A 24,102-nucleotide genomic window follows, 5' to 3' on the forward strand; every position below is an offset into this window, starting at 1 on the left:
AAACTCGCCAGTGTCAGAAGGGACTTGAAGGAATTGTCAGGCCTCCTGGAGATGCTTTACAAAGATCTGTGAAGGGAGGGTTCATTACGCTTTCAATGAACTAACACTTCAGACATGAAATCACACTGAGGCAAAATGTGTTCATATCAGATGTTACTTAATCGAAGCTTCCCAAGAGGTTGCCACAGGTCACCAAATCACAGTGGTTTTAGTGTACAGCTCAGAGTAAGGCCTTCTCTGTGCCTCTGTAATTGAGAATTAATCTGAGATTCTAGTGCTCAGACAAACCACCAGAGGTCCTTGCCATCTGTAGTTCATTTGTATGCATCACGGTTTTACTGATACTCAGCAACTAAAAACAGTCTGGATTAGGATGGTGGTTTTTTCTCATCAATTGACTTTATAGGAAGTAAAAGTTACACATTTAAACTACTATAATAAAAAAACAGTTTCTTCCTAACTTACACATACATTCTGTGTAAGACTTCTCTGAGAAAAGGGCCCACTGCTAATGAAAAGGGAAAACAGAAAAGATTGGAAGAAACCCAGGGACCTACAATATTCTGTTATCGCCAGATCATTTTGCAATGAAATATTTTTTCTAGATGGCTTTCTTCCCTATTCTTAAAACTGTCTCCAAGGTGTTGATTGTATAACTCCCCACAATAACCCATTCTTGAGTCTCACTACCTGTTTCCAATTTGGAATTTCATTCTTATTTATTAGTACATATTCCTTCTTGTCTGTTGGACCCACTTGAACCACATCATCTTTCATGGCCATGAAAAGTAAGTGATGATTTCACATAAAACCTATAACTGAGGATCGTGGCCCCATCACAGTCTGACTTCTCTGGGGTAAATGCCAGCTCTGTTCTCATCATTATAAAACTCTCTCTGGCATACCTGCTTACCCATGCTTTCCAGGCAATATGGGTGCAACATTTCAATATAAGAACCCACATCACTCTGTCAAAGAGAGGATTACTTTAAAATCATGAAATGAAATTGTACTGAACAAACACAGCATTATAAAGCAACTGTACTCCAATAAATGTTTTTAAAAAATAAATCAATAAAAAAGAAATTGCACTAGATATGATAGCAAGGTTATTTTATTTTTCTTAAATTAGACTGTCAAACTTTTGAAGCAGTTTGTAACTTTTGACTCCAAATACTATAAACAAGAGACTCTGAACTCCTTTGGAGTTGTTCTAAAAAGCCTGTGCAGCTGACTTGGGGAAAGCAGGAAGAGAAGGAATTGCCAAAAGGGAGATCGAGTGGGATTTGTGGATTTCATTTGCCTATGCTTTGGGCATGTGTTAGAAATTTTAGTAAAGGTGTGAATAATGTAGCATGCTGATATATGGCAGTCATCTAAGCATAGACAACAGTGGGCTTAAAAGATACTTTGGTGGGGAGGGTAACATAGTGAGGCTGTCTCTGTCAGGAGATTATGAATGCCTGAACAAATGATGCTGAAGCTTCAGAGCCATCTCCATTGCAGGTGGGATGCCAGGTTGAGAGGGGCAGATCTATAGAAGAGGCTCTGGCTCCCCTACAGTCTCCTGAATGTCTCAATTATATAGGTATTTAAGGAATACATAGCAGGTTGGTTGGTTGGTTTTTTAATCAGCAGAATTTCTTTAAAATCTCTATTTTCTGTCCCCAACTTTGATTTACTATACATAAGTTCAGAGAAAAATTGGAGTTTGTCGTCTTAAGGAAGCCCAGATATGGTTTTAGAAAGACCCCAGGTAGGAGAGGTATAACAAGTCCTCCTCCAGGGCCCCTTGTAGCCAGCTTCATCAGCATGCACCAGCTACAGTTTTGCATCAGCTCCCTGGAGTCAGAATATTTAAGTCCTGCATGTGGTGCTCTGTCCTTCCATTATCCCCAGTCAACAGAGTTGGAATTTAGCCAGAAGAGTACATGGGTTGTTGTTGTTCAGTCGCTTGGTCATGCCTGACTCTTTGTGACCCCATGGACTGCAGCACGCTAGGCTTCCCTGTCCTTCACTATCACCCGGAGTTTGCTCAAACTCATGTGCACTGAGTCACTGATGCCATCCAGCCATCTCATCCTCTGTCGTCCTGTTCTCCTCCCGCCTTCAATTTTTCCCAGCACCGGGGTCATTTCCAGTGAGTCAGTTCTTCGCATCAGGTGGCCAAAGTATTGGAGTTTCAACTTCAGCATCAGTCCTTCCAATGAATATTCAGGACTGATTTCCTTTAGGATTGACTGGTTGGATCTCCTTGCTGTCCAAGGGACTCTCAGGAGTCTTCTCCAACACCACAGTCTGAAGGCATTTTGCATGATGTACCTTTGTTGCAGAGCTGAAATGCAAGCATCATAGCTCTCACCTAATATGTCAACTTCCTTAGAGCTCAGAGAAGGGAAAGCAAAGCCCTGGGCCTGGCTGATGAACAGCTCACTGATCCTCCCTATATCCCCACCAGGAGATCCCATCAGGCAACAGCACAGTCTTAGATGGATGTGCTAAAGGGAGAAGGGTTTAGGTGATGAGCCCAAAGCCACAGAGCCCAGCCCTGTAGTGGTTGGAGAGCCCCTGCAAGTATGGAAACTCTACTTTCTTTTTTCTAATGTTCTAAGTGCACACTGTCAATTGAGTGAATGGCATGTTTGGATTTTTTTGGGGTGTGTGTGTGGTTTGTTTTATGCTTTAAAGGTGCCCAGGGATCAGCTATCGGGAGCAAGAAGGTATCACTTTGGTGGGGGTAGGGGGGTGGGCACACCATGCAGCTTGTAAAATCCTAGTTTCCTGATCAGGGATTGAACTCAGGCCACCACAGCGAAAGTATCAAGTCCTAACCACTGGACAGCCAGGGAACTTTCCTCAGGTCATCCAGTGTGACCAAAGTCTGCCTCAGTATCATTTGCTATCTCTTCCCTCCTTACTAATCCCAGGAGAGAAGGTTGCCATGGGCGATAAAACACCAGAATTATTTGAAACTTCCAACTTGACTCAATAAAAGTTTCAAACTAAGAGATGGACCTGCTATTTCAGTGGCTCATGATGTATGAATCCGGGCTCTTAGAGCTTCCAATTCTCAGCATATCCTTACCCCCTGCCATCTCTCTCTTTCTGCAGGCCAAGAGGTGCACGGTGATTGGAGGCTCTGGGTTCCTGGGTCAGCACATGGTGGAGCAGTTACTAGCAAGAGGCTATGCTGTCAATGTATTTGACATTCGGCAAGGGTTTGACAATCCTCGCGTGCAGTTTTTCCTGGGTGACCTTTGCAGCCAACAGGTAACAGACCATTTAGCCTTGCCAGTTGCCCCAGGCCCCTTGAAGGGAAACCACCAGACTTCCCCTGCTCAGAGGCCAGCCAAATTGTTGTTTCCAAAAGAAAAAAATTTTTTTGAAAAATTGTGAAGTTATACGAAAGAATTTAACACACACACAAAACAAAGAATTTAACACACACACCTATTGTTACTAGTGAGAATCAATAACTGTTATCTATGTCACTACTACTGCACTCTGCACAGATAGTTCAAAAGCAACCATGGCCAATACATAAATGAGTGGTGGCAGCTGCGTACCAATAAAACTTTAATGACAAAAGGTCCACAGGCTGTAGAATGCCGACTGCTACTCCAGAGTATATATCTAAAAGTGAAATTGCTGGGCTTTGTGTTTTTTTTTTCTTATTTGTTTGTGTGGTTATTTATTTATTTATTTATGGCTGTGCTGGGTCTTCACTGCTGCTCGGGCTTTTCTCTAGTTTTGGTGAGCAGGAGTTACTCCTCATTGTGGTGCACATGCTTCTCATTGCACTGGACTGTGGAACAGGGGTTCTAGGGTGCAGGCTTCAGTAGTTGCAGTTCCCAGGGCTCTAGAGCGCAGACTCAGTAGTTGAGGCCCACAGGCTTAGTTGCTCCACAGGCATGTGGGATATTCCCCCAACTAGGGATCGAACCTGTATCTCCTACATTGGCAGGTGGATTCTTTGCCATTGAGCCACCAGGTACTACTCCCTGGGCTTTGTCTTTCTGCATAACACTTGGCATAGCTGATATATTCTGTGTCAACTTAGGTATCTGTTCCCCCACCCAGAGAACATGCGCTCCATGAAGGCAGCTCCCCTTCAAACAACTCCGCCCAACTCCCATGCTATCGTTGCTATTTTCCCCTCACTCACAAATGCTAGTTTTGCTGCGGGTGGCATTCTAGGGTTATAATCCTCCTCCCCCACCTCCTCCTCCATTGCTCAATCTGAGCATTTTATTTTTTTCGTTGCTCTGCGAGGGTCACAGAATCCTCGTTCTCAGACCAGGGACTGAACCCAGGCTCCCTGCACTGGAAGCACAGAGTCCAAACCACTGGACCAGCAGGGAATTGCCTCTTTTTACTTTTTTAATGTGGGTGCTACAAACTTAAAAGTCATGTCTATGCTTTGTATCATATTTCTAGTGGAATAAAGGGGTAAAGGCTGGATCTGATTCTGGTTTGGTTTTTTTCCTTTGGGGCATCATGGATCAATACCCCAATAGCAATAAGCACTTGTACTACTCAGATTTTACTTTCTATACACCATTGCCCATAAAACGAACCAGGGGTCCTTGGGAAAATATCCTATTCAGGAATCTGGGGCAGAGGTAGGTAGTACAAGGTGAGCCTGGGACATTTTTCTTAGGATGAAACTAACAAAGTACTCAAAAACTAATTTAGAACATGTTAAAAGGACACAGGAACCAATTTGAAGAGCCTCTACTGGCCAAATTTGGGACATTTTGAGCCTCACAAAAGATAATTGTAGTGGATTGTAATGAATTGAACAAGAATCCCTACATCCATAGAATTACTGAAGAAAAGATTACAGAGGAATGCCAAGTAAAGAAGTAAAAATGAAAGCTAAAATTAAAAGTTCACCATTTTTGTTTAGTCACTGAGCTGTGTCCAACTCTTTTGCAACGCCAAGAATTGTAGCCCGCTGTGGGATGGGGTTGGGGGAAGGCTTAAGAGGGAGGCTATATATATGTATAAAATTATGGCTGATTCACATTGTTGTATGACAGAAACCAACACAACATTGTAAAGCAACTTATTCTAATTAAAAAATAAAATGTAAAAACATTTTACCAATTTGCAAGTAGCATGTTAATAAGTTGTTCCAAGCAAGGATCACCACTGAATGCTGAAATCAATTGATGGAAGGTTGCTGGGGAGTAAGATATTCACAGGATCTCTAATGATCACCCCATTACTTTTTGATTGCTCAGAGAGAAAGGTACCTTTTTATTGGCCCAAATCTGGCAGCCATCACCTTAACCAAATGATTGGATCAACATTACCAACAATGAGACAAACTGCCATCTTGATCCTCCTAGGGTGATGCCCTGAGAAGGCATGATGTCACTGGTGTGATGTTCTTGCCAAAAGTATTAAGACTGAATCTAATCATGAAGAAGATTACCAGTTCTTAGAACAGGCCTGGGGTAGACTTGAGAGGCAGAGTGGCATGCTATGTGCAGCTTACTCTCAAATGGTTTCAAAGAAAAAATCATGTCTACATAGAGAAAGTTGTGGTAAAATGCTAATAATCAGTGTATCTAAGAACATAATTCATGGTTTTCTTTTGGCGATGTTAGTATCTATTGATCATTCCTAGATTTTACTATTAATACTTTAAGATTTCACGAAATGGTAGTAGTAGTGTTAGTCGCTCAGTTGTGTCCAACTCTTTATAACACCACAGACTGTACCCCACGGTTTCCTCTGTCCGTGGAATTCTCCAGGCAAGAATAATGGAGTGGATTGTCATTCCCTTCTCCAGGAGATCTTCCTGACCCAGGGATCAAACCCAGGTCTCCTGCATTGCAGACAAATTCTTTAATATCTGAGCTACAGGAAAGCTTCACAAAACATTACAAAATGGTAACATGCTATTATTTTCTCTTTATGCCTTAGCCTAAGTCTCTGTACCTTTTTTCAGTTCAGTTCAGTCGCTCAGTCATGTCTGACTCTTTATGACCCCATGGACTGCAGCACACCAGGCCTCCCTGTCCATGACCAATTCCCGGAGTTTACTCAAACTCGTGTCCATTGAGTTGGTGATGCCATCCAACCATCTCATCCTCTGTCGTTCCGTTCTCCTCCCGCCTTCAATCTTGCCCAGCATCAATGTCTTTTCCAGTGAGTCAGTTCTTCACATCAGGTGGTCAAAGTATTGGAGTTCCAGCTTCAGCATCAGTCCTTCCAATGAATATTCAGGACTGATTCCCTTTAGGATGGACTAGTTGCATCTCCTTGCAGTCCTAGGGACTCTGAAGAGTCTTCTCCAGCACCACAGTTCAAAATCATCAATTCTTCGGTCCTCAGCTGTCTTTATAGTCCAACACTCACACCCATACATGATTACTGGAAAAACCATAGCTTTGACTAGATGGACCTTTGTTGCCAAGGTAATGTCTCTGCTTTTTAATAAGCTGTCTAGGTTGGTCATAACTTTTCTTCAAAGGAACAAGCGTCTGGAAATTTTATAGCTTCAGTCACCATCTGCAGTGATTTTGGAGACCAAAAAAATAAAGTCTGGGACTGTTTCCACTGTTTGCCCATCTATTTGTCATGAAGTGATGGGACCGGATGACATGATATCACTTTTCTGAATGTAGAGTTTCAAGCCAACTTTTCCACTCTCCTCTTTCACTTTCATCAAAAGGCTCTTTAGTTCTTCGCTTTCTGCCATAAAGGTGCTGTCATATACACATCTGAGGTTATTGATATTTCTCCTGGCAGTCTTGATTCCAGCTTGTGCTTCATCCAGCCCAGCATTTCTCATGATGTACTCTGCATAAAAGTTAAATAAACAGGGTGACAGTATACAGCCTTGACATACTCCTTTCCTGATTTGGAACCAGTCTGTCGTTCCATGTCCAGTCTAACTGTTGCTTCTTGATCTACATACAGATTTCTCAAGAGGCAGGTCAGGTGGTCTGGTATGCCCATCTCTTGAAGAATTTTCCAGAGTTTCCTCTGATCCACACAGTCAAAGGCTTTAGCATAGTCAATAAAGCAGAAGTAGATGTTGTTCTGGAATTCTCTTGCTTTTTTGATGATCCAGCAGATGTTGGCAATTTGATCTCTGGTTCCTCTGCCTTTTCTAAATCCAGCTTGAACCTCTAGAAGTTCAGGGTTCACGTACTGTTGAAGCCTGACTTGGAGAATTTTGAGCATTACTTTACTAGCATGTGAGATGAATACAATTGTGTAGTACTTTGAAAATTCTTTGACATTGCCTTTCTTTGGGATTGGAATGAAAACTGACCTCTTCCAGTCCTGTGGCCACTGCTGAGTTTTCCACATTTGCTGACATACTATGTGCAGCACTTTCACAGCATCCTCTTTCAGGATTTGAAATAGCTCAACTGGAATTCCATCACCTCCATTAGCTTTGTTCCTAGTGATGCTTCCTAAGGCCTGCTTGACTTCAGATTTTAGGATACCTAGCTCTAGGTGAGTGATCATACCATCGTGGTTATCTGGATCGTGAAGATCTTTTTTGTACAATTCTTCTGTGTATTCTTGCCACCTCTTGTTAATATCTTCTGCTTCTGTTAGGTCCATACCATTTCTGTCCTTTATTGTGCCCATCTTTACATGAAACGTTCTGTTGGTATCTCTAATTTTCTTGAAGAGATCTCTAGCCTTTCCCATTCTATTGTTTTCCTCTATTTCTTTGCATTGGTCACTGAGGAAGGCTTTCTTATCTCTCCTGGCTATTCTTTCGAACTCTGCATTCAAATGGATACATCTTTCTGTTTCTCCTTTGCCTTTTGCTTCTCTTCTTTTCTCAGCTATTTCTAAGGCCTCCTCAGATAACCATTTTGCCTTTTTGCATTTCTTTTTCTTGATGGTCTTGATCACTGCCTTCTTTACAATGTCACAAACCTCCATCCATTGTTCTTCAGGCACTCTATGAGATCTAATCCCTTGGATCTATTTGTCACTTCCACTATATAATCATAAGGGATTTGATTTAGGTCATACCTGAATGGTCTAGTGGTTTTCACTACTTTCTTCAATTTAAGTCTGAATTTGGCAATAAGGAATTCATGATCTGAGCCACAGTCAGGTCCCCGGCTTGTTTTTTCTGACTGTATAGAGTGTCTCTACCTTTATCTGCAAAGAATATAATCAGTCTGATTTTGGTGTTGACCATCTGGTGATGTCCATATGTAGAGTCTTCTCTTGTGTTGTTGGAAGAAGGTGTTTGCTATGACCAGTGCATTCTCTTGGCAAAACTCAATTAGCCTTTACCCTGCTTCATTTTGTACTCCAAGGTCAAATTTGCTTGTTACTCCAGGTATCTCTTGACTTCCTACTTTTGCATTCCAATCCCCTATAATGAAAAGGACATCTTTTTTGGGTGTTAGTTATAGAATGTCTTGGAGGTCTTCATAGAACTGTTCAACTTCAGCTTCTTCAGCGTTACTGGTCGGGGCATAGACTTGGATTGTGGTGATATTGAATGGTTTGCCTTGGAAACAAACAGAGATCATTCGGTCCTTTTTGAGATTGCATCCAAGTACTGCATTTCAGATTCCTTTATTGACCATGATGGCTACTGCATTTCTTCTAAGGGATTCTTGCCCACAGTAGAAGATATAATGGTCATCTGAGTTAAATTCACCCATTCCAATCCATTTTAGTTCACTGATTCCTAAAATGTCGATGTTCACATTTGCCATCTCCTGTTTGACCACTTCCAACTTGCCTTGATTCATGGGCCTAACATTCCAGGTGCCTATGCAATATTGCTCTTTATAGCATCGGACCTTGCTTCCATCATCAGACACATCCACAACTGGGTGTTGTTTTTGCTTTGGCTCCGTCTCTTCATTCTCTCTGAAGTTATTTCTCCACTGATCTCCAGTACATTCTGACCAAGAGTTTATCTTTCAGTGTCCTATCTTTTTGCCTTTTCATACTGTCTATGGGGTTCTCAAGGCAAGAATACTGAAGTGGTTTGCCATTCCCATGTTTTGTCAGAACTCTCCACCATGACCATCTGTCTCGGGTGGCCCCACATGGCATGGCTCATAGTTTCTCTGACGTTGACAAGGCTGTGGTCCATGTGATCGGATTGGTTAGTTTCCTGTGATTGTGGTTTTCTGTCTTTCTGCCCTCTGATAGTGAAGGATACAAGGCTATGGAAACTTCCTGATAGGAGAGACAGACTGAGGGGGAAACTGGGTCTTGTTCTGATGGGCAGGGCCATGGTCAGTAAACCTTTAATCCAATTTTCTGTTGAAGGGGGGGACTGTGTTCCCTCCCTGTTATTTCAGTTCACTTCAGTTCAGTTCATTTCACTCGCTCAGTCGTCTCCGACTCCCTGCGACCCCATGAATCACAGCATGCCAGGCCTCCCTGTCCATCACAAACTCCTGGAGTCTGCTCAAACCCATGCCCATCGAGTCGGTGATGCCATCCAGCCATCTCATCCTCTCTTGTCCCCTTCTCCTCCTGCCCCCAATCCCTCCCAGCATCAGGGTCTTTTCCGAGTCAAATCCTCGCATGAGGTGGCCAAAGTATTGGAATTTCAGCTTCAGCATCAGTCCTTCCAATGAACACCCAGGACCAGTCTCCTTTAGGATGGACTGGTTGGATCTTCCTGCAGTCCAAGGGACTCTCAAGAGTCTTCTCCAACACCACAGTTCAAAAGCATCAATTCTTTGGCACTCAGCTTTCTTCACAGTCCAAATCTCACATCCATACATGACCATTGGAAAAACCATAGACTTAACCAGACGGAACTTTGTTGGCAAAATGTCTCTGCTTTTTAATATGCTATCTAGGTTGATCATAACTTTCCTTCCAAGGAGTAAGCATATTTTAATTTCATGGCTGCAATCACCATCTGCAGTGACTTTGGAGCCCCAAAAAATAAAGTGCCATGAAGTGATGGGACCAGATGCCGTGATCCTAGTTTTCTGAATGTTGAGCTTTAAGCCAACATTTTCACTCTCCTCTTTCAGTTTCATCAAGAGTCTTTTTAGATCTTCTTCACTTTCTGCCATAAGGGTGGTGTCATCTGCATATCTGAGGTTATTGATATTTCTCCCGGCAATCTTGATTCCAGCTTGTGCTTCTTCCAAGCCAGCGTTTCTCATGATGTACTCTGCATATAAGTTCAATAAGCAGGGTGACAATATACAGCCTTGACATACTCCTTTTCCTATTTGGAACCAGTCTGTTGTTCCATGTCCAGTTCTAATTGTTGCTTCCTGACCTGCATACAGGTTTCTCAAGAGGCAGGTCAGGTGGTCTGGTATTCCCATCCCCTTCAGAATTTTCTACAGTTTATTGTGATCCACACAGTTAAAGGCTTTGGCATAGTCAATAAAGCAGAAATAGATGTTTTTCTGGAACTCACTTGCTTTTTCAATGATCCAGCAGATATTGGCGATTTGATCTCTGGTTCCTCTGCCTTTTCTAAAACCAGCTTGAACATCTGGAAGTTCACGGTTCACGTATTGCCGAAGCCTGGCTTGGAGAATTTTGAGCATTACCTTACTCGCATGTGAGATGAGTGCAATTGTGCAGTAGTTTGAGCATTCTTTGGCATTGCCTTTCTTAGGGATTAGAATGAAAACTGACCTTTTCCAGTCCTGTGGCCACTGCTGAGTTTTCCAAATTTGCTGGCATATTGAGTGCAGCACTTTCACAGACTCATCTTTCAGGATTTTCAATAGCTCAACTGGAATTCCATCACATGCACTAGCTTTGTTCATAGTGATGCTTCCTAAGGCCTACTTGACTTCACATTCTAGGATGTCTGGCTCTAGGTGAGTTATCACACCATTGTGATTATCTGGGTTGTGAAGATGTTTTGTACAGTTCTTCTGTGTATTCTTGCCACCTCTTCTTAATATCTTCTGCTTCTATTAGTCCCTACCATTTCTGTCCTTTATTGAGCCCATTTTTGCATGAAATCTTCCCTTGGTATCTCTAATTTTCTTGAAGAGATCTCCAGTCTTTCCCATTCTATTGTTTTCCTCTATTTTTTTGCATTGATTGCTGAGGAAGGCTTTCTTATCTCTCCTGGCTATTGTTTGGAACTCTGCATTCAAATGGAAATATCTTTCCTTTTCTCCTTTGCTTTTCACTTCGCTTCATTTCACAGCTATTTGTAAGGCCTCCTCAGACAACCATTTTACTTTTTTGCATTTCTTTTCCATGGGGATGGTCTTGATCCCTGTCTCCTGTACAATGTCATGAACCTCTGTCCATAGTTCATCAGGCTCTCTGCCTGTCAAATCTAGTCTCTTAAGTCTATTTCTCACTTCCACTGTATAGTCATAAGGGATTTGATTTACCTGGGGCCAAATTATGGTGTACAGACTTGGAATACAGAATGAAGCAGGGCAAAGGCTAATAGAGTTTTCCCAAGAGAACGCACTGGTCATAGCAAACACCCTCTTCCAACAACACAAGAGAAGACTCTACACATGGATATCACCAGATGGTCAACACCAAAATCAGACTGATTATATTCTTTGCAGCCAAAGATGGAGAAGCTCTATACAGTTAGCAAAAACAAGCCAGGGAGCTGGCTCAGATCATGAATTCCTTATTGCCAAATTCAGATTTAAATTGAAGACAGTAGGGAAAACCACTAGACCATTCAGGTATGACCTAAATCAAATCCCTTATGATTATACAGTGGAAGTGAAAAATAGATTTAAGGGACTAGATCTGATAGAGTGCCTGATGAACTATGGGTGGAGGTTCATGACATTGTACAGGAGACAGGGATCAAGACCATCCCCAAGAAAAAGAAATGCAAAAAAGCAAAATGGCTATCTGAGGAGGCCTTACAAATAGCTCAGAAAAGAAGAAAAGTGAAAAGCAAAGGAGAAAAGGAAAGATATGCCCATTTGAATGCAATGTTCCATGAATAACAAGGAGAGATAAGAAAGCCTTCTTCAGTGATCAATGCAAAGAAATAGCGGAAAACAATAGAATGGGAAAGACTAGAGATCTCTTCAGGAAAATTAGAGGTACCAAGGGAACATTTCATGCAAAGATGGACTCAATGAAGAACAGAAATGGTATGGACCTCACAGAAACAGAGGATATTAAGAAGAGGTGGCAAGAATACACAGAAGAATTGTACAAAAAAGATCTTCATGACCCAGATAATCATGATGGTGTGATCACTCACCTAGAGCCAGACATCCTAGAATGTGAAGTCAAGTGGGCCTTAGGAAGCATCATGATGAACAAAGCTAGTGCATGTGATAGAATTCCAGTTGAGCTATTTAAAATCCTGAAAGATGATTCTGTGAAAATGCTGCACTCAATATGTCAGCAAATTTGGAAAACTCAGCAGTGGCCACAGGACTGGAAAAGGTCAGTTTTCATTCTAATCCCAAAGAAAGGCAATGCCAAAGAATGCTCAAACTACTGCACAATTGCACTCATCTCACACGCTAGTAAAGTAATGCTCAAAATTCTCCAAGCCAGGCTTCAGCAATACATGAACCATGAACTTCCAGATGTTCAAGCTGGTTTTCAAAATGGCAGAGGAACCAGAGATCAAATCGCCAATATCTGCTGGATCATTGAAAAAGCAAGTGAGTTCCAGAAAAACATCTATTTCTGCTTTATTGACTATGCCAAAGCCTTTAACTGTGTGGATCACAATAAACTGTAGAAAATTCTGAAGGGGATGGGAATACCAGACCACCTGACCTGCCTCTTGAGAAACCTGTATGCAGGTCAGGAAGCAACAATTAGAACTGGACATGGAACAACAGACTGGTTCCAAATAGGAAAAGGAGTATGTCAAGGCTGTATATTGTCACCCTGCTTATTGAACTTATATGCAGAGTACATCATGAGAAACGCTGGCTTGGAAGAAGCACAAGCTGGAATCAAGATTGCCGGGAGAAATATCAATAACCTCAGATATGCAGATGACACCACCCTTATGGCAGAAAGTGAAGAAGATCTAAAAAGACTCTTGATGAAACTGAAAGAGGAGAGTGAAAATGTTGGCTTAAAGCTCAACATTCAGAAAACTAGGATCACGGCATCTGGTCCCATCACTTCATGGCACTTTATTTTTTGGGGCTCCAAAGTCACTGCAGATGGTGATTGCAGCCATGAAATTAAAAGATGCTTACTCCTTGGAAGGAAAGTTACACTTTGTCAACAAAGGTCTGTCTAGTCAAGGCTATGGTTTTTCCAGTAGTCATGTATGGATGTGAGAGTTGGACTATAAAGAAAGCTGAGCACCGATGAATTGATGCTTTTGAACTGTGGTGTTGGAGAAGACTCTTGAGATTCCCTAGGACTGCAAGGAGATCCAACCAGTCCATCCTAAAGGAGATCAGTCCTGAATATTCATTGGAAGGACTGATGCTGAAGCTGAAACTACAATACTTTGTCTACCTGATGTGAAGAGCTGACTCATTTGAAAAGAGCCTGATGCTGGGCAAGATTGAGGGCAAGAGGAGAAGGGGACAACAGAGGATGAGATGGCTGGATGGCATCACCGACTCAATGGACATGAGTTTGAGTAAACTCCGGGAATTGGTGATGGACAGGGAGGCCTGGCGTGCTGCAGTTCATGGGGTCGCAAGGAGTTGGACACGACTGAAGCAACTTAGCAGCAGCAGCAGCATGTCCATTGATCATGTCCATTTCTCTCAGGAGCTCTGCTTCCCTGTAGCAATCCATCTCTGATTACTCTTTGTTGTATGTCTAGTTTCACAGAAAGGATTACTCCTGTGTATAGGATATTTACACTGTCTTTTGCAGTATGGGACTTTCATATGATGCATAATCTGTATCTATGGGCTCATCTTCCCCAAGAGTTTTAACTCCAGGTGCCCTGGATTTTCCCACCCACCTGGCACCCACCATCCACCACCCATGAGGCACAAAGGCACAGATGTTGACTTTTTCTGGACCCTACAGGCTTCTTATGCCCCAAACCAGTTTTTATTGGGGCCGAGGTAGTGGGGAGGGAGGTGGTTAAAGGGACAGTATGGTTTCTACCTCATATACTTCTGTGTCTTTGAATCTTTTACAGTAAGAATGTATTTCTGTGTTGACTGAAGATTTATGAAAGGGCAAGACACCTTCATGCCCCAGATTGGAGCCTGGGAATGTGAGGAGGCTGTTTACTTGTATAAAGCAGGAGTGATTTTTTTTTTTTTTTGTCTTTGTTTGCTTTCCAGGACCTGTACCCAGCTCTGAAAGGTGTAAGCACAGTTTTCCACTGCGCATCGCCCCCACCATTCAGTAACAACAAGGAACTCTTTTATAGAGTGAATTACATTGGCACCAAGAATGTCATTGAAACTTGCAAAGAGGCTGGGGTTCAGGTAAGGGGAAATCTGGGATGAGTGCTGTCAAGAATGTGTGATGGCTTTTCCCAAGTGCGTGGGGGCCAGGGCTTTTGTTCACTTCCTGGGCTAGCTAGGCCTGCTTCCTGAAGTGTTGCAAAGAGCCTAAAGTTTCGGCCCTGGGAGCTGCTGAGCAAACCATATGAAGACCCTAAGCCTTATTAGTCTTTGGTTAAAGAGTGACAAAATTTAGAAATTGCTTGTGTTTTTTGTTGTGCTTTAAAAAACATGTTTTTAATATCAATAATATATATAAAACATAAAATTTACCATTTTAACCATTTTAAGTGTACAGTTCAGTGGCATTAAGCACATTCACATTGCTGTCAACCACCACCATCATCCATCTCCAGAACTTTTTCATCTTCCTAAGGAGGCTGAAATCTGTACCAATTAAACCCTAACTCCCCCTCTCCCTGCCCCTGGCACCCATCATCCTGCTCTCTGACTCCTCTAAGGACCCCACACAAGTGCAATCATAGAACATGTGCCCTTTTGTGTCTGACTTAACTTTACTTGTCATAACACCTTCCAGGTTCATCCAGGCTGTAGTGGAGTCAAAATTTCCTTCTTTTTTAAGGCTGAATAACAGCCTATTGGAGGTCTATGCTGCATTTTGTTTGTTTATTCATCCCTTGGTAGATTCCTGGGCTGTTTTGACTATTGTGAATCATGCTGCTGTGAACATGGGTATGCAAGTAATCTGCTCCACTTTCTGCTTTCACTTCTTTGGGGTAAATATCCAGGAGTGAAATTCCTGGATCATATAGTAATTCTGTGTTTAAGCTTTTTTTTTAATTAATTTATTTATTTTAATTGGAGGATAGTTATTTTACAGTACTGTGATGGTTTTTGCCATACATCGACATGAATCAGCCACAGGTGCACATGTGTCCCCGATCCTGAACCCCCCCTCCCACCTCCCTCCCCACCTCATCCCTCTGAGTTGTCCCAGAGCAGTGGCTTTGAGTGCCCTGCTTCATGCATCGAACCACACACTGGTCATTTATGTTACTTATGGTAATATACATGTTTCAATGCTATTCTCTCAAATCATCCCCCTCACCTTTTCCCACAGAGTCCAAAAGTCTGTTCTTTACATCTGTGTCTCTTTTGCTGTCTTGCATATAGGATCATCCTTACTGTCTTAAGGAACTGTCATATTATTTTTCCAAACGTTGCCTGTTCTTGTTGTGCCAACTGGTGACGCCAGAGGCTGGGCAACAGCTCTCTTCTCTTGTTCGCAAAGCATCTGTGGCATATGTCACTGTCACTGCCCCAAGCATCAGGGGCTTGGCTGATAGGGGCACTGTTTTTGCTAGTGGCTGGTACCCCATTATGGTGATCCAGAGAACCAGGGTTTATAACAATGCAGCAAGCTACATTACAAGGATATTGTACCTTTTCAGTTCTGAGTTACTAGCAGAGAGGCATCACTTAGTTCTCCAAATCTGGTTCCTCACCTATTAAGCAACATTAGTAGCCCCTGGTTACTTGTGGAGGAGCACATCAAGTGACAGTTGTAAATTTCACACTCCTTACTACTTTCTACTGTGCCTGTGTTAACTTGAGCTCTGTGAATTGCACTCTGCTGTTTTTTCATTCGACCATCCCAGGCATACAGAAAAGATCTGAGAATAATATAGCACCCATACACTCATCAGAACGTTGAGGTGACAGTATTACTAGTGATGCTGTAGTCGTGCCCTTACCCATCCTCAGTGTCACTGCTGTCCTCCTGCATGCTATGTGGCACAGCCAAAACAGAAATTCTAAAACTTTGTAAAAATAATATACTGAATATACCTTCCTGCAACTTGCTTTTTTCCCCCTCAACATTGTTTTTTTTTTTTAACCACAAATTAGATCTTTTATTTGTCACCATTAAAAGTCTGCATTTTAAACAAATTCTTGGACTGGTGGCTCATATCCATCAGCTCGTTCAACTTTAGCACCTGTCTTGTCCCCAGTAGCTTTTCCAGAGCTACCACCTTTACCATGTAGCTCCATGAGTTTTCCCAATTCAAATTTGGGCTTCTTCAGCATTTTTACTTTTCTAACAAAGACATCATGGAGTGGATAAATAGATTGGCAAGCCTTTTCTATGTCTTTTCCAATGCTATCTGAAATCAATTTACTGACCACCTCTTTCAAGTCATTTGTTTGCACCTCTGAGGTTATGATTTCTATCATCTTCTTGCAGATAGAGTAATAGCAGATGGGGGGCAGCTGGTGCTCAGGTCATGCAGGGAGACTCAGGCCAATTCAGTGTTAAGCTTTGCTTGCATATGTACTGGCTATGAGAGGAAACCTAAGTGGGTGCGGTCCACTACAAAAACCTGGGAGAGTCACTCACAGCTGCCCAACTGAGGTAAGCGCCCTGCTGGTGCTGGGCTTAAGAGGTCTTGCTGAATCTGATTGTTGCGTTTTTTAGTAGAACCCACACAGAACAGATGAAGCAAGTAACCATCGGTAGTCTTGACATTAACATGAGCTTCAGTCATGGTGTGCCATTTTTTGACCATGGAGCACATTTTGTCACGAGTAAGATCCATAGCATGGAAATTAGTCAGGCAGTTTTTGCCCTTAACATCCTCAGTAATTAGCTTGAATTTATTAAATGCTACTTTGTCATTCTGCAGATAAGCAAGACTCACTTCATGACCTTTGAGGCCATCAGATGCGATTTTGGTTCCTTGAGTCCTCATGACGAGTGTTTTCACAATATTCCTTATATTGAACATAGCTGGTGCTTTCACATCATACCAGTCTTTTTTAGATAATGGGTCAACCACTTTCTTCTTGGTTCCTTTTTTGCCTCCTTTCATAAGGCACTTGTTCTTGCTGCAGCATTATGTTTTTGAGATTTCTTTGTCTTGAAATACAATACAGTCTGGTATAGTCACTGAAGTGGCAGGATAGCTCAGTGGGTAGCAGTGCAGGAAGTGGGGGTTTTATGTGGTATTTAGGGAATCTCTCTCAACAGAGATGAAATGATCATTGACTGCTTTTCTTCTCAAAGGCTTAAAGTGTTACTTCCCACATTTACATCTCTAATCCACCAGGAATTTCTGTCTGTATATGTTCTGAGGATGTTTGGGTGCTCAGCAGCATGTACTGTACCATCGTCCCTTCCCTGATGTTTAGTGCCCTATGCAGCATGTCTCTGCAGGCCTGTTCCGGCTCTTGTGCTCCATGGCCCTGTCTGTGCCCAGGCCCCTGTGCCCTGCCCTAGGATGAACCTCAGTATCTAGTGTAGGACAAGTCACTCCCCAACTCTGTTCTGCTTGACTATTCCTAGCCCTTTGCTCATTCATACACATTTTAGAACCAGCTTGTCAAGTTCTTGATAAAGCCTATTGGAAATGTCAGTGTAATTGCATCAGACCTAAAACTAATTTGGGAGAGAATGGACATCTTTTCCAATATGGAGTCTTGCTATGTATTTCTCTCTCTCTTTAATGCCTTTCATTAGACCTTTTACTTTACTTCATAAAGGTTCTGTATATCTTTGGTTAAATTTATTCCATATACTTCACTTCTGGTGATTAAAATATCTTTCATTTTCCACTGCTACTGCATAGAAACACAGCTAATTTTTGTGTATCAATTTTGTACTCTGCAACTTGCTGAAGTCTAACATTTTCTGTATGTTTGTAGTGTTTTGTATATAGACATTTCCAACACTTGCAAATGGTGATAGTTTTGTTTCTTCTTTTCAAATCATTATATTTAATAGTTTGTTGTTTACCTTATCCTACCATGCTGGCTAGGACTTGCAGGACCATGTTGAATAAAAGTGATAGAGATGTGATTTGAGCTAATGGTGTTCTGTTTAGGATGGGCTTCCCATAACCAGATAGCTGAAAGCTGGGGACCCTCATAAGAGAGCACCTTCCTGTCAAATAGCATTTCACCATGCCTGTGTGTGTATACTGATGTGCCAAGGTTGGGAGCAGAAGTGTCTTCTATCCTTCAGTTGTGATAAGACGAGGGAAAATGTAAAATCCACTGTTTTAGAATGTCATACCATAATGTGTCTCAAATCCTCATACCTGCAAAAGATAGTGATCTTTGCATTGTTTAAAGAAGGCCTGAAAAGGGAAGGCATCATAGTAAAGAAAGTGAACATGTGCCATTTGATTTCCTTTCCTACGTGACCTTCATTGTGTTTATATAGTGATCATTCCTGACTCATTTTTTTTACATATAATTTTCTCCTCTGCCAGAAACTCATTTTAACCAGCAGTGCCAGTGTCATCTTTGAGGGTGTTGACATCAAGAATGGAACTGAAGACCTCCCTTATGCCATGAAACCAATTGACTACTACACAGAGACAAAGATCTTACAAGAGAGAGTATGTACCTGACAACTGGTTGAGTCGGTGACAAATGAGTTCCATGAACATTTGCAGGATTTAGATTCTTAAGTAGAATGTTTATGAACATAGAATGTTAGTATTCTGAAGCCTAAATAAAATTTGTGGATGAAATTCAGTTCTAAAGATGACAACATTGTAAAGTAATTAGCCTCCAACTAATAAAAACAAATGAAAAAAAAAAAGATGATAACAGAAAAAATAGTAACAGAATAGCCTAATGTAGCCAGATGCTACTGTGTGTTTTATGGGGAACTGCTTCATTTAAGCTTCATAATGACCCCTTAAGGCAGGTACTATGATCTTCACCAGGTTACAGAAGACAGTTGAGGACAGCTGATACACAAGAGATTCAGAAGCTTCCTTAGGCCGTGCAGCTCTAGAGCCTGCACTCAACCTCTGCTCCAGAAATCAGACAATTTATGATAATCCAAAGCAGCAAGCAAAACTCAGCTAAACACTCAAGTGTGTTTTCATTTGAATACACCTTCCTAGTACTCTTGCACCCCCTCCTCTTTAAAAAAAAAAAAAGCAAACAATGGAAGGATCTTGCTTTACTTTAAGGGAAAGTGGTTTTCCACTTGGCAAGTCAGCTTCGCTAGGGAGCTCCTGGTTTTAGCAGTGGTCTGGGCCACATAACGGGGACTCTGACAGTCGCCAGCTCCAGGACTAATGTCCAGGAGAATATTACCGGAAGGACACCCTACACTGTGGACCATGGGTGTTCATCAGTCACGGGCAGCTTACCTTAGCTGGGCAGCTGTGAGTGACTCTCCCAGGTGTTGGTAGTGGACCGCACCCACTGAGGTTTCCTTTCATAGCCAGTACATTTGGAAGCAAAGCTTAACACTGAATTGGCCTGAGTCTCCCTGCGTGGTCTGAGCACCAGCTGCACCCCCCCCCTCATCTGTTTGCTGTTACTCTGACTCGGAACGTCCCAGAAGAGCTCCTCTGCTGGGAAACCCACAGGCCTCTCAGTGCAGAGATGGAAGCCTTGCCATTTGCAAGCTCCAGTCCTGGGTCTGTCCCCTTGCTCCTTGGAGCACAGAGAGCCTCCCAGAGGCATTTATAGGCTTACCTTATTTCCAGCAGAGTACCCAACAAGTCAACACAAATGAGACCCCTTTGGGTAACTCCGATCATTTTGAACAGTCGGCAAGTAACTTGAACTCACTCAGACCAAAACATGAGCAAGGATTTTGCCACCATAGAGTAGAAACCCTCAGTGAGGCAGTAGAATGAGTTGACATGGGCCATCTCGCTTCATCACGATCTCCATTTTTAGCAACAACCTAACAGATCTTTGGGAAGTTTTGTTCCTTTTGAGACAAACCCTCTTTCTCTGTACTTTAAGGCCAGTCCTTTCTGTTGTATCTTACTGGCTTTGACCCAGCTCTCTGTCCTGTGTCTTCAGATGTGGGTGTTGGGGTGGAGAAAGGGACAGAGAAGTAGTCTAGAATTCTTCAGTATCTGCAACCCACACCCTCCCTTCACTCTTCTGCAGGCAGTCCTGGGTGCCCATGATCCCGAGAAGAATTTCCTGACCGCAGCCATCCGCCCTCATGGCATTTTTGGCCCAAGGGACCCCCAGTTGGTCCCCATTCTCATCGAGGCAGCCAAGAAAGGCAAGATGAAGTTCGTGATTGGGTAAGTTGGCCCCTGACTGCCCCCTTCCATGCCCCCCGTCCCCTGAAGCAAGGGTCAGTCACCATCGGCCCTTTGCTTCTGTGAGCTTGTCTTCTGCCGGTTGTCCATTTCCTATGGCTGCCACAAGAAATGAGGCCGAGAATAACAAAAATGGGTTCACTCCCTGTGCTGGAGTCCAGGACTCCCAAAATCCAGGTGTTGGTGGGGTTGGCTCCCTGTGGAGGCTCTGAGGGGGTCTGTTCCAGGCCTTGCTCCTAGCCTCACATGGCTGCCAGCAAACCTTGGCTCGTAGACATGTCACTTCAATCTCAGCCTCCATCTTTACATGACATGCTTTTCTCTGTGTGTCTTTTCCAAAAGATCCCTCCTCTTATAAGAACACCAGTCATTAGGTTTAAGGCCCATCCTACTCTAGTGCAACCTCATCTTAACTAATTATATATTCAAAGACCTCATCTCCAGATAAGGTCAAAGTCACAGGTTCCAGGGAGACATGGATTTCTGCCCCATGAACCCTCTCAGGCAGGCCAGAAAAATATTTGTATCCATGTTTGGAAAGTCAGGAAACTGACTCAGAGGAGAAACAATTGTCCCAGGGTCAAGGGCTTGACTTTCCTTGCATCTAGGAAGGCAAGGGGAGGTGTTAACATTCCTCCTCTGGGCCTCTGCAGGTGATGAGAGTGGTTCTGTGTCCCCAATACATCTTTCCTTTCCTCCTTCCTTCTATTCATCCATCCATCCGTCCGTCCTTCATTCTCTTTTCTTCCTTTCTTTCCCCCCTTATCCATGTGCTTTGCCACCTTGCCTCCCTGCCTCTCGCTCAGCCTCTTGCCGCAGGACTAGAAAGAGATAGTAGAGAACCCTTGAGGCCAGAGCAACGCATTAGGCCACAGTGCCCTGGAGGGAGTTGAGAGCTGCTGTCCAAACTGGGGCTCAGAGAAGACACCACCAGCATAGGCCATGCCAGGATGGGGCAGGCAGGGCTAGGGGCTTTCAGCTTCATGGCTTGGCCCCTAAATATCCCTCTGGCCCTGAAGGCCCAGGAGCCATGGCCTCCAGCACATCCTCATGGATGCCCAGGTGTCCCTGGGCTGGCATTGCCAAGGTGGGTCGTGGGGCTCCGCCACGTGTGCAGCTGAGTGCTCCAGGCACAGGATACTCATTCCTTGTGCCCCTGCAGGAACGGGAAGAACTTGGTAGACTTTACCTTTGTGGAGAACGTGGTCCACGGACACATCCTGGCTGCGGAGCACCTCTCCCGGGACACCGCCTTGGGTGGGAAGGTAATGCACCTGCTTCCACCCGCTCAACAGTGGCTGGCCCTCCTGCCCCTGTGTGTCCCTGTGATGCCATCTGCTGGCACACTGCTTCTCTGACCCTGCTTCCTGGCAGACCTGCCTTAGGATCCCACTGGGCCATGGTCAAGCCCGCTGACAAGGGAAGGTCAGCTCTTACACAGAGATGGGAGAGCACACTCCTAGGTCCCCCTTCCTTGTTTCTCACTCCCACTTTTGGAATCCCCTCCCCACTGGGGTCTCATTTTTCTCTCCTGGATTTCAGACCTTTTCCAACTCAGAATTCTCAATGTGGTGGGGGGAGGGAGCACATTTGAGATAGGTCATACTACCTATTCATAGCATCTGAAGATAAGATCCTTTACCATGATTAACACAGTTAGTAAAATAACCAACGTACCTTCCCAAGTACAGTCTAAGCTTCACTTGAAATCCTGGCCCACAGCTAAACTTTCATCACCTTCCCCACTACCCCGGAAAGTTGCCTGTAGCTGCAAACCCAAAAGGCCTGTCACTCACTGGCTGACATTTGCAGACTTGATGACCACGAGAAATGCTGCACTCTGTGTGGGCTTAATCTCCACCTTACTTTTGAGCTGCCCTGTGAAGGAACTGGGGTGGGTAGGCAGGGAGCGGCCCCTGGCTTCTCAAAATATTGGTCTTGGCTGAGCCAACAGGCTACAGCTGAGCTCCAAGCATGGCCCGCTCCCCACACTGCTGGGAAGCAGTTCCTAGTTTCTGGTTCTCTCTGCAGGCTTTTCACATCACCAATGACGAGCCCATCCCCTTCTGGACTTTCCTGTCCCGAATTCTGACAGGCCTCAATTACGAGGCCCCCAAGTACCACATCCCCTACTGGCTGGCCTACTATCTAGCCCTCCTGGTGTCCCTCCTGGTGATGGTGATCAGTCCTGTCATCCAGCTTCAGCCCACTTTCACGCCAATGAGGGTCGCACTGGCCGGCACGTTCCACTACTACAGCTGCGAGAAAGCCAAAAAACTCATGGGCTACCGGCCGCTGGTCACCATGGATGATGCTGTGGACAAGACTGTGCGGAGCTTTCACCACCTGCGCAAGGTCATGTGAGGCGCCCCCAGCCCTGGCCTTTCGATGCATTCCCTAGCTGATAACTCTCTCCCCTGGAGACCAATAAACTAACCTCCTCCCAGTGATTGTCTTCTTAGCTTAGGCCTCCCCCAGCCAGTTTGATGACAGCACATCTACCCTTCTGTGACCAAGAGGACAGTTAAATTAGCAGACACGTCGTCTTCGTGGGACTGGATGTCGATTTCTTAAAACAAGGCAGCAGCTTCCTATTCTAAGTGTTTTGTGTTCTCTCCACCCCTGGGTTCCTTAATCATTCCAGTCCCCTGTGCACAACCAAAGAAGCTGTAGGGAAGAAACAGCCATTTGCTGATTGAGGAGGGGGTCCTAGATTTATTTCCATGTAGACTGTTCAAGGAGCCACAGATGACAAATACCCTAGAGAAAAGCAGAAGTTATGTGAGGCATCAAATGTATATTTCAAATAGATACAGAGTTGAGAGAAAAAGCTTAGAAAGCTTGAACAACTGTAAACCCCCAATCCCCGCGGGGGGAAAGACTGCTGGTTGTTCACCTCCTTGCATGCCCCGAGTTCTCTCTCAGGTACAGCTGCTGTGCCTGCCTGCATTTTTCATAAAGCATTCTTTCATGTACACCTTTCTTACCATCCACAGAGCCCTCTTGTCCTTTTAATGGCAAGGTGGGACACTGGGCAGGTGGACAGGAAGCCATGGGAAAGGTCAGAGAGAAGAGCCCCTCCTTTATCTGCTTGGAGATGATACAGATAGGGCTATTTCCTCACAGCTCATGCTCACAGAACCCTTTAGGGCAGTTCCTAAAAATCAGCACATGTAGTGAATTGGCATTCTTTATTTCCTGTTCTTATAGAACCTGGTTTCTTCTCAGACTCATTGAAATGTAATCTTAAAAACGTCTGTTTTTTTTTTTTCCTCTACCTCTGTCCAAGAGTGGGGAGGCACCTGGGGAGATTGGAATAAACTGAAGGTATTGTACATGCCATGCAGTGTGTGTGATACAAACTTCATCCCAACCTAGGGGGAAACTGAACTGCTAGGGTGAGGGAACACAGACAGAAATAAGACAGGATCTTTGGCCTAAGGCAATTAGAATAAAGGAGTTAAGATATGTTCAGAAGGCCCTGTAATTCAAGGCAGGAATTAAGACCAGGTGGTGTAAGTTCCGAGGAGGGATACATGGCTTCCAGCCAAGACTGTGTAGGTTGAAGAGTCACTGGGTACAGGCCACTAGATGGTGTTTAAAGGTAAAAGGTCAGGGTCACAGGCATTGGTTTGTCATAGTTTCGTTAGCGGTGTGTTGTGTCTCTGAAGTATGGA

The 24,102-nt window shown here is 43.7% G+C and overlaps 1 protein-coding gene and 1 pseudogene across 1 annotated transcript in view; one reads left to right on the plus strand and one right to left on the minus strand.

The window, feature by feature from the left end:
* Nucleotides 1-23,765, plus strand: part of NSDHL (NAD(P) dependent steroid dehydrogenase-like) — a 32,510-nt gene extending 8,745 nt beyond the window's left edge. Inside the window, exons 3-8 of the mRNA XM_043896843.1 lie at nucleotides 3,112-3,270; nucleotides 14,214-14,360; nucleotides 18,611-18,739; nucleotides 20,265-20,407; nucleotides 21,588-21,690; nucleotides 22,457-23,765. Of these exons, the coding sequence (XP_043752778.1) occupies nucleotides 3,112-3,270; nucleotides 14,214-14,360; nucleotides 18,611-18,739; nucleotides 20,265-20,407; nucleotides 21,588-21,690; nucleotides 22,457-22,789 (1,014 nt within the window). The 3' untranslated portion in view covers nucleotides 22,790-23,765. The remainder of the gene's footprint in view (nucleotides 1-3,111; nucleotides 3,271-14,213; nucleotides 14,361-18,610; nucleotides 18,740-20,264; nucleotides 20,408-21,587; nucleotides 21,691-22,456) is intronic.
* On the minus strand, nucleotides 16,281-17,507 carry LOC122689371 (annotated as a pseudogene).
* Nucleotides 23,766-24,102: the final 337 nt, after the last annotated feature.

The sequence above is a fragment of the Cervus elaphus genome, chromosome X (assembly GCF_910594005.1).
Source record: "Cervus elaphus chromosome X, mCerEla1.1, whole genome shotgun sequence".
Lineage (NCBI taxonomy): Eukaryota > Metazoa > Chordata > Mammalia > Artiodactyla > Cervidae > Cervus > Cervus elaphus.